This window comes from Gouania willdenowi, chromosome 6, assembly GCF_900634775.1.
Source record: "Gouania willdenowi chromosome 6, fGouWil2.1, whole genome shotgun sequence".
Lineage (NCBI taxonomy): Eukaryota > Metazoa > Chordata > Actinopteri > Blenniiformes > Gobiesocidae > Gouania > Gouania willdenowi.
The window spans coordinates 1,150,960-1,161,800 of record NC_041049.1 but is presented as its reverse complement, the minus strand read 5'-3'; the positions used below and the strand labels follow the sequence as shown (position 1 = coordinate 1,161,800).

The window sequence follows — 10,841 nt, the reverse complement described above, 5'->3', positions numbered from 1 at the left end:
TGTTGGGGCAGTTTTTATTTGTCCTGAATATTTTTCCTCTCTTAGTTGAACAGTTTTACTCCATTAGTTTGCTTTCGTTTGGACATAATGTTGCATTCCTCCATATAAATAAATATAATCCTCACCTTATCCAAGTAATTCATCTGGTAACATAAATTTGTCCCAATGAGATTTTGTTCAAAACTTCATAAAGTTTGTGAGAAAAGACAAACAAAGAATAACAGTTGATTATTTTTGTTGGAGTTTTTCTAATTTTATTTAAAGGTTAAAATAGTTCAAGACCTTAAAGTCAGGAGTCAGAAAATATTTGGTCTGACTTATTTCTAGCTTTAGGACTGTCACATCTTTTCATACAGATGTTGTTAAATGCTGAATAAATCACATCTGTGATGTTTGTTTGTCAAGTCTTTAAATTACATTTCTCCTTACTGAAACAAAAATACACCGATATTATGAAACATTTGTAACTGTTTCGAAGTGTTTATGGTCTTTGTGTGTTTTTAATGTTAATGTTTCCATGTGAGACACTTGTACCAAATTAAGCTTTTTTAATAATTTTATAAACTGAAATACTCAGTGATCTATCTTCGCTGAAATAGACGATCTGTGGCTAATGTAGCCAGCTAACTGCTAACTCCAACAGACGCCATTAATCCGGAGAAAAACTACCGAAAAACAGCTCCTTCCCCGCGGTCAGAGTCCGCGGTCACACCCGCTACCAACGCCCACAGCAGCGGACACAAACCGGGACAAAGGCCCGGTTCTGGTGAGCTGTCAGGCCGCCCTCCTCATGATCCCGGCCCCCTGCGGTGGAGGGAAGCCGACGTGAGGAGCGCAGAAGTGTGATCAGAGGGAGCAGTTGATCCTCCGACCGGAGCTCTGCGACGGGACCGGAGATGGCGGCGACGGGCGGCGGGAAGACGTATTCGTTCAAAGTGGTGCTGCTTGGGGAAGGCTGTGTGGGGAAGACGTCGCTGGTGCTGCGGTACTGCGAGAACAAGTTCAACGACAAACACATCACAACCCTGCAGGTGAGTGCGGGGCGTGGAGCGTCAAGGGCCGGGGAGAGGAGAGCTGTGGGCCGGGGACAGAGCAGCTAAAGGCCGGGGAGAGGGACCGAGGGCCTAAGAGAAGTTTATCCCGGAAGCTGGGGTCGAGGGCCCGCTGTCACTGCGCCCCGTGTGGGGCGTGTGTTTCACTGCCCGCGGTGTCCCGGTGGAGCCGCGGATTACGACACGTTCAGGTGAAAGCTGAGCCGCCCGCCTGACGGACAAACAGGAGGTTAAATCAGGCCAACAAATTCCACAAAACCTGCTCTGTTTATCTTTTTTTTTTTTGTTTGTCATTTTATCAAAATTTAAAGTTTAAACTAGTTCATTTTCTCATTTATGTTTATTAAAGCATTTTCACAGTGATGTTGTGTATCAATGTTTGCAACTATTGATCTAAAATCATGTATATAATAATGATTTAGTCAATATTTTAAAAAATAAATATTTATTTCTTTATTTTCTTTATTTATGTTTGTCTTATGTAAAGCGGTCCCAAAAAACACTATATTAAATTGATGCATTATTATTATTAATAATAATAAAAAGAAACTATCAGGTAAAACAAGCAATATAACACTTTAAGTTATAAAACTATATTTTCAATTCATGTTATAATTACTCATAAAAACATATTTTTAAGAATCTTATTCCTTTTCAAAGTGATGTTTCAAAGACAATTTTAAAATCATCAGCCATAATATTACAGATGTTTATGGTCATATTTGTACTGATTTACAGCGTGCATGAGGAAATTCCAAATATTAAATATGAAAGTGTTGTCGTTAATCTAGAACTGATGAAGTCTAAACGCAGACGACAATATTTATCAGTACAAACATGAGCTGTGATTGGCTGCTGGGGTCACATGACCTGGAAACATGTGGATTAAAACGCATGAATGTAATTTTTTGTTCAGAAATGAATAAAGTGAGATCAGAGAGGACGAGTGGTGCATTGTGGGAAATGTAGTCCAGCTCATGGTGGAGGATTCATGCTCCTTGGGGCTGAGAGGATGATCTGGTGACCTATGAGTGTTGGTCATGTGACTGCGTGTGATGTCTGAGCGTATCATTAATAACATTATGACCATCTGCCTGTTCTACATGTGATACATTAGCTTAAAGCAGGGGTGTCCAACTCCTTTTATTTCAGGGGCCAAATACGGATACGTTTGACCTGAAGTGGGCCGCAGAGGTTGGGAATCGAACCATTTCGTCATTAATGCTGCTTTGTATTTCCATATATACATTATATAAATGATAAGTATGTAGAATATCAGGTACTGACAATATCCAATCAATATGTGACAGGTAAGGACTGTATTTATTTAATTTAGGGAAATTTTGTTAAATAATTTGAAGATTAAGCAGGATTTTAGAAAAATTTGCTTTTTTTTTTCAACAATTTAAGATTAAAAATGACTTCTATCTTGTTCTACAAACATGGGAAAACTGAACCCCTGCAAATATTGTAGTTTTATTGAATTTGTGACAAATTCAGTGAAACTCCACTTAAATAATTGTAACGTTTTACTTCCAAAAAATCTATTGAAATGTGTTTTTTAAGTGTAATTTTTTGCATGGAAGTCAATATTAATGTTGGATATGATACAGTGATATAAAATAACTCCCAATTTCTGCTACATTTCAATAAATAATTCTCATGAAAAGTTTATATCTATTTTTTTAATATTTCCATAATTTCCAAGCTGAAGTTTTTGTGAAAATTTGCCAGATATTTTACAGCTCTTTGTTATCCTACTGAGATACCCACGACTACATTATGTGGTCGTTTACAGCGTTTTCTCAGCCATTTTTACTTCCCCTGTGGGCAGATTTGGATGTTCTAAAGCAGTGGTTCTCAAACCCTTTAGGCTCTAATCCCCCTCTCTCTCTTATTTCTGAATCCAAGCCTCTTTGTCCGACTACAACATTTATCTTATAAATAAAACTATTTAAAAACATCTATAGATCATAATGATGGAATGAATGAGTGATAACAGTTTAAATAATCTTATTTTGTAAATAAGTTGAAATAAACAGTATTTAATGCAGTGGTTCACAACCTGTTATGGTATCAATAATTTCTGGTGACCTCAAAGACGTTTTAGTTTTCTGAATTAGTTATTGATCATGTTTGAGCTCAGATATTTATTATTTTTTACTGCATTTTAGTTGAACTGTATTTATATTTTACAAAGTGAAAGTATATAAATACAGTTGTTTAATATTGTGTGTTGTTTTAATAAAAATAATAATTAAAAATTTTAAAAATCTGTTTGAATTTTTCAGAAATTGAATGTGACCCCATTTAAATTTAAGGCGACCCTAAGGTTGAAGCCTGAGGTGGGACCACGACTCTCTCTAGGACCCCCTGTAGTGCCATCACGTACCCCCGTTTGAGAAACACTGTTTTAAAGTGCTGGATTTTGCCCCCAGGCTTTGAGTTTGACACGTGTGTCTTAGAGCAGCCAAGCTTTGGGTCGGGACCTCGTGTCGGGTCGCCCAAAATCTTTTAAAAATAAAAAAATATTCTTGAATTTTTAAAGACATTTTAATTAAAACAACCCACAATCTTAAATGACTGTATTTCTGTATTTTTACTTTGTGAAATATAAATGTAGTTCAACTAAATATCTGAGCTCAAACTTGATCAGAAACTAATTCTAGAAAAAAATGTCTTGGTGGTCACAATAAATACTTTATCAAAACAGGTTGAGAACCACTGCACTAAATATTGCTTATTTTCACTTATTTACAAAATAGGATTCTTTAAAATGTGTTCTCACTCGTTCAGTCCATCATTATGATCTACTAGTACAGTGCCCGTTGGAAGTATGACTTCATATAGTGGGAGGAGCTTAAGTAGAATTGTTAATTATGGCCTAATGAGTATGTGTACATTCTCTGGATTCATCATGGACGTCGACAGATGAACTGAGATTAAGATGGATGCTTGTTTACGTCCTAAACCTGTGTCACGGTCTGAGTTTACCTCCGTACTGAGATTATCGTCCAATCTCAGTACGTGACTGCTACGTACTCACTGTACCCGTACTGTATTAGTCATGCACACAGATTACTGTACTGATTTATAAAATGCTTAAAACATCACATCAGTCGATCATCTATAATAAAAAAAATTGACCAATGATAAAAAAATATGATTGTCATAATGAGATTTATATGAATACAACAGTTTATTATTGTAACGTTACATTAGGTTAACTGTTAATTATAGCAATGTATATTATAATCATGTTTTTTGGGAAGTAGTTGACCGTTCACCATGAAGAAGATGAACTTCTTTCCTTTCTTTGTGGCGTTGAACGTCTCCTGCCTCGTTTATTGAACAGGATCCATTCAGCACTTGTCAAGTAACATTAGCTTTGAAATTGAATTTTTAATCTCAGCTCGGCGGAGCTAGCAAAACTCAGCGAAACTAGCAACAATTCATTTTGCGGTAGCGTGCATGCTCATAATGGATCTCAGTATGACTCAGACTGTAACACCAGAACCAGAAGTATTGTGAACAAAACCGGGAGCCGTAAAATGAAAATAAACGTTTTGAAACGTAACCAGTTGTGTGTGTGTGTGTGTGTGTGTGTGTGTGTGTGTGTGTGTGTGTGTGTGTGTGTGTGTGTGTGTGTGTGTGTGTGTGTGTGTGTGTGTGTGTGTGTGTGTGTGTGTGTGTGTGTGTGTGTGTGTGTGTCGTCTGTCTGTTCCTCTACAGGCTTCGTTTCTCACTAAGAAGCTGAACATCACAGGACGACGAGTCAACCTGGCGATCTGGGTCAGTTACTGTCTGACAGACTGACTGATGACTACTGACACACCACTGATGTGTGTGTGTGTGTGTGTGTGTGTGTGTGTGTGTGTAGGACACAGCGGGTCAGGAGAGGTTTCACGCTTTAGGTCCGATTTACTACAGAGACTCTAACGGAGCCGTGCTCGTCTATGACATCACAGACATGGACTCCTTCCAGAAGGTAAACAACAACAAACATCATCAAACACTACAAAGCTGGATCAGTGAAGCCTGGATTTATCTCCGTTAGCTTCAGCTAACCAAACATTATCTGTACTATGAAGCAGGATATAAACACGTGCACTAACCCAGGTGATTCCAGCCTGGCTACGTGCACGCTCCTGTGACAGGGGCGGAGTTAGCAACGTCACACCAATCACAATCACAGAGTAACTGTAGAGAGTAACTTACGTCACAATTGAAGAATAATTCTATAATAATATGACGAATTAAAATCCATAATTCAGACTAAAAACAGGAAGAAAAGAATACAGACAGGAAGTGATGTCACTGTTCATGATGATCAATATTAGTTCATAGGATGTTAAATTGACAGTTATACTTTATTACAGCACATACGTGTTTCTGTTCAATTTAACACACACACTGCCTCACTATAGAGTGTGGATGGATGGATGGATGGATGGATGAGTGAATGATTGAGTTGATGCTTCATCAGCTGACTGAAAGGATTCATTAATCCATTAATAATCTTTTTTTCTCAAACTCAGCATCAGATCTGCACCAACCAGGATCTAATAACAATGGGCAGCTCATTTTACAAGAGATCTGATTGGTCAGGAGGCGGGGCTTTAGCACTGCTCAGATCTAATCCACTTCATAACCTGGTCCAGACAGGTTACATGTTCAGCCTAAGTTACCATGGTGATTTACTGTAGCCTAAGTTACCATGGTGATTTATCCTGGTAATAAGTTATCCAGTGTCGTAGTATAGCTCACACTGATTAAATCCAGCTTCATAGTACAGAGCGGTATTCCATAAAGTGAGTTATGTTCAATCTCTGAGTATGTTTGGGCTCAAATGAGGGAAACTCTGAATGTGAGGTATGTTCTTCTGAGTATGTTACCATGGCAACATTGTCCGTGAACTAAACCTGGTCACTGGCAGGTTTCATCAAAGAAACCCTGGGTTTCTACCTGGCTCCGCCCACCTGAACACCGTTTCTGAACACTTTAATGAACCTTAACACTTTTCTCTGAAACACATTAGTAACATCACACACCACAGACGTGTTCACATCATTAATAATGTTTTTTTCTTTCTAACATTGTGGAAACAGAACATTTAGTGAAAGTCACTGTGAGGTTGATCTGCATTGAAACATCTACTGAGAATATAAAGGAGGAGATGACAATTTAAATAAATCCACTTTTAAGACTCAATTGTTGTTTTATATTGTAATACAGTTTGATCTATAGATCATACAACTTTGAAGTTATGATGGAGCAGTGAATTATGACATCACTTTTCAAAGCGATGGGTCGCAGGTTCGCATCCAGTTTTTTTTTTTAATGACATTTTTTTTGGACGTTGAGATGACTCTGGCAACAATATTACATTAAAAATCAATATAAATGATTAGATATGAAGCAGCAGTCACTGTCTTTACATCCAGTGTAACAGGAGGACTCTCTATGTAGACATCCTATGATGCTGACACGTCTCCTCAGACACATTTTATTCATATTATTCACCACTCGTCACGTCACTGAAGCAATAAAGTGATGAAGTGACCAAAAAGTGTGACTAATTTTGTGTGATTTGAACCACTATAATCACTGAAGACTGAACACACCTTTAGAACAGGATCATATTCATCAAACACCGGCTTATTTCACCATCAGGGTGAATAAATCGCTCTCTTCCTTTTGGTTGTCATGGCAGCTCGAGTAAATCTCTGATTCATTGATGATGGCTTTTTATCGCGCGTGCACGTAAATAACTCAAGGTTTACATACTCAGGGTTGATTGATCCACTTCATACCAGCTGTAATGAATCAGATACAGAGTTTACCATTGTGGGGTATGTTGACCCAGAGTTTATGGATAGACTGAGTTTGTTAACCCTCCTTTATGGAACACACCTCTGGTCTATAAAGATAAACGTGTGTGTGTGTGCGTGTGCGTGTGTGTGTGTGTGTTTTGCAGGTGAAGAACTGGGTGAAGGAGCTGAGGAAGATGTTGGGAAACGACATTTGTTTGTGTATAGTGGGTAAGATCTTGTTATTGTTGTTTACAAACATTGGTGTGTGGCTTTATTCTGTGTGTGTGTGCGTGTGCGTGTGTGTGTGTAGGAAATAAAATAGATTTGGACAAAGACAGACACGTTTCTCTGGAGGAGGCCGAGAGGTAAGACCTCCATCTTTGTTTTTGTTTGTTTTTATTTGTTTGTTTACAGCTATTGTTGTTGTTTACAGCTATGCTGAGTCAGTGGGAGCCAAACATTATCACACATCAGCAAAGTTAAATAAAGGCATTGAGGAGATGTTTCTGGACCTGTGCAAACGTAAGACACACAAAACACACTCTACTACACACGTGTGTTTGTGTTGTTTTGTTGTGCGTGTTGATGATGATGATGTTGATGTTTCAGGCATGATGGAAACAGCTCAGGCCGAGGAACGGTTGAAGGGCAACGGTGCCAGCCAATCAGCATCAAGTAGGCGTGGCGTCCAGATTGTGGATGACGAACCCCAGGCCACGCCCACTGGAGGCTGCTGCTCATCTGGCTAACGCTAACACACACACGCTTGCAGTCATAATTTTCTGGTTTCCTCATCTGTCAAAGGAGCATGGGACGCTTCTAATCCCTCCAAAATAAAAGTCTGCGTGGGTTAAAAAAATAAAAGAATCGCCTTTTTAGCACTTTCTGCTCGCTGTTGTTGTTCTGCAGCTGTTTATGTTTCTGATGAAAACATTGTTAATAAAAGAGATTTTATCGCTAACACATGCTAGCTTCATTTTTACTTCCCATATTACTGCTTCCTGTAAAGCATCTTTGAGGGTTTTTTTAAAAAAGTGTTTTATAAAATTGATGTATTACTTTGTTTCACAGTGAAAAGACAACACACGCATTAAACACACACATAATGCTCATGACCTGCTTTCTAATGAGGAGCAGCGATAAAAAAAAAAGTACAGTGAGACCAATAAATCAAACACGCAAAAACAGACTGGGAACAATAACACAATTGAACACTGTAAACGACAATACACAAACAATTAGACCATGTGTGCATGTAAACAACCCATTTAAAGTAAATGAGAAAGTGTACGTATCTTTGTGTATACTAGTGAGCTAAGAGCACAGCTAGAAATGAATTGGTGCTAATAATTAGCCAAATCAATTATTTCAGTTTTCAGGGCTTGGTTTCAACCAAGAATTTTCATTTCGGTGCATACCTAGTATATATATTAAATTATATCAAAATGTATTCAAAATTGTTTAAGTGTTTGTAGAAATCTATACATATATAGTAACATATTCAACATACAGAGTATATATGTATATAACAGCTGTGAATCAGTTTTAAAAATGTAACTAATTAATTGCAAATCTGACCATAATTAATCAAAATCACATCTTGTAAACGACTCACCAAACTATCAATTTATGTTTATTAAGAAACTGAGATTTTCAAAGGTTTAATGTATACATTGTTCTCGTAGGAGTTCTTATGATTTTTCTTCCTCAACTCCTTTGTCCTAGAACTCCTCCTACTCTATTAATGCAGTACTAATGGCACGTATGTCATCTCATAGGTACAATGTCAAAGATGTGAAGTCGACCACTTTTGGAGCCAAAATGTCAAGGTCAAGGTTGCGTCAAGTGTCAAAAACCATTTTTCAAAATACAAAATTTTCCATATCTCTACGAAGTTCAAGTTCAATGTTTACATTTATGAAAAGCTCGTCTCAAATGGAGTATTTTATTTCATTGGACCAAAGCTGTACGACCTACCAGCAAAAACATTGGTAGGGGTCAAAGTTCACGACGTCACAAAAAAAAAAAAAATACTTTTGGCCACTGGTACCATTGAACAACATTTCCTTTCAATGTGTGACCTTGACTTTCATTCAAGGTAATATTTAAGGTCAAGCTTCTGTTTATCTCCTTTAATTTCAAAGATTCTTGAGAAAGTTGTGGCGGCTCAGCTCTGTGAATTTCTTCAAAACAACAGCCTGTTCGAGGACTTCCAGTCAGGCTTTAGAGCTGAACACAGCACAGAGACTGCTTTAGTTAAAGTAACTAATGATCTACTCTGGGCTTCAGATGAAGGACGACTCTCAGTGCTGGTTTTATTAGATCTTAGTGCAGGTTTTGACACTATAGATCACTATATTCTACTAGAGAGATTAGAGAAATTACTTGGAATCACAGGGACTGCCCTAAACTGGTTTAAGTCCTACCTATCTGATAGGTACCAGTTTGTACACGTGAATAATAAGTCTTCTGTGTACACTAAAGTAAGCTACGGGGTTCTTCAGGGCTCTGTGCTAGGTCCAATCCTCTTCTGTATCTATATGATCCCCCTTGGTAATGTTATGAGAAAATACTCTGTTAACTTTCACTGCTATGCTGATGATACCCAACTGTATGTATCAATGAAGCCAGGTGAGACAAATCAGCTATCTAAACTTGAGGCCTGTCTAAAGGACATTAGGGCCTGGATGGACCAAAATTTTCTTCTTCTTAACTCAGACAAGACTGAGGTCATTGTACTGGGCCCACGACACCTTAGAGAAACCTATGCTAGCCTAACTGCCCTAGATGGCATTACTCTGGCACAAAGCACAACTGTTAGAAACCTTGGGGTTCTATTTGATCAGGATTTATCCTTCAACTCTCACATAAAACAAACTTCAAGAACTGCCTTCTTTCATCTCCGTAACATTGCTAAAATCAGATCTATCCTGTCTCAGGGCGACGCCGAAAAGCTAGTCCATGCTTTTGTTACCTCTAGACTGGATTATTGTAATTCTCTTTTAGCAGGCTGCCCGAGCAAGTCGCTTAAGACACTTCAGCTGGTTCAAAATGCTGCAGCACGTGTACTGACTAAAACTAGGAGAAGAGATCACATTACTCCTGTATTAGCCTCTCTGCATTGGCTTCCCATAAAATATAGAATAGAATTCAAGATTCTTCTTCTCACTTATAAAGCCCTAAATGGACAGGCACCAGTCTATCTCAAGGAGCTTGTAGTGCCATACAATCCCCCCAGAACACTACGCTCTCAAAATGCTGGACTACTCGTTGTTCCATTCATCTCTAAAAGTAGTATAGGAGGAAGAGCTTTCAGTTATCAGGCCCCACTTCTCTGGAACCATCTACCAACCATGGTTCGGGGGGCAGACACCCTCTCTACCTTTAAGGTTAGGCTCAAAACATTCCTCTTTGGTAAAGCTTTTAGTTAGGAACCAGCTCATAGCTCATAGTTAAGATGCAATAGGCATAGACTGCCGGGGGGGGGGGGGGCTGGCCTGCTCGGTTGGAGAGAGGTTGGAGAGGGCGTTAAGAGAGAGGTCATTTAGGTTAGAGAGGGACCGGAGAGGGTCCCATTCCTCTCTCAAACACTCCCTCTATGTCTGCTTCTTCCCTTGTGTGTTTGCTCCTGTACTCCTTCTGGCTTTTGTCTTGCAGGTCCGTGGGATCCTCAGTGTGGAGTTACAGAGTCTCATCAACTCTGTCTCCACCCTTTCCTCTGCACACACCCAACACAGCATAACGTGGATGGCTGTTCATCATAGGAATGTGATCCACACAAGGTTCCTGCTGCTTAACAGAAGGTTTTCCTTGCCGCCATGATGAATTCATGTTGGGTGTGGGATACATATGTATGTGTATATACGTATATATGCATATGTGTGTATCCATAAAATGAAGAGTCCGTCCTTAAGACTGCTCTACTGTAAAGTGCCTTGAGATACCATTGGGTATGATTTGGCGCTATACAAATAAA

At 38.8% G+C, this 10,841-nt stretch overlaps 1 protein-coding gene across 1 annotated transcript; it reads left to right on the top strand.

Annotated features, from left to right (window-relative positions):
• The first annotated feature begins 591 nt into the window (after window positions 1–591).
• Window positions 592–7,826, top strand: rab21 (RAB21, member RAS oncogene family). Its single transcript, XM_028450928.1, has 7 exons — window positions 592–1,031; window positions 4,785–4,844; window positions 4,933–5,040; window positions 7,030–7,093; window positions 7,176–7,230; window positions 7,299–7,387; window positions 7,475–7,826. The coding sequence occupies exons 1-7, from the start codon at window positions 897–899 to the stop codon at window positions 7,612–7,614; spliced, it is 651 nt and encodes a 216-aa protein (XP_028306729.1). The 5' UTR covers window positions 592–896; the 3' UTR covers window positions 7,615–7,826.
• The last annotated feature ends 3,015 nt before the right edge of the window (window positions 7,827–10,841 follow it).

Excerpts from the sequence above, each read along its gene's own strand:
- rab21 (XM_028450928.1), top strand. The coding sequence starts at position 897 with ATGGCGGCGACGGGCGGCGGGAAGACGTATTCGTTCAAAGTGGTGCTG. Across the intron at positions 1,032-4,784 it reads AACACATCACAACCCTGCAG|GCTTCGTTTCTCACTAAGAA; the intron begins GTGAGTGCGGGG and ends GTTCCTCTACAG. Across the intron at positions 7,231-7,298 it reads TCTCTGGAGGAGGCCGAGAG|CTATGCTGAGTCAGTGGGAG; the intron begins GTAAGACCTCCA and ends TGTTGTTTACAG.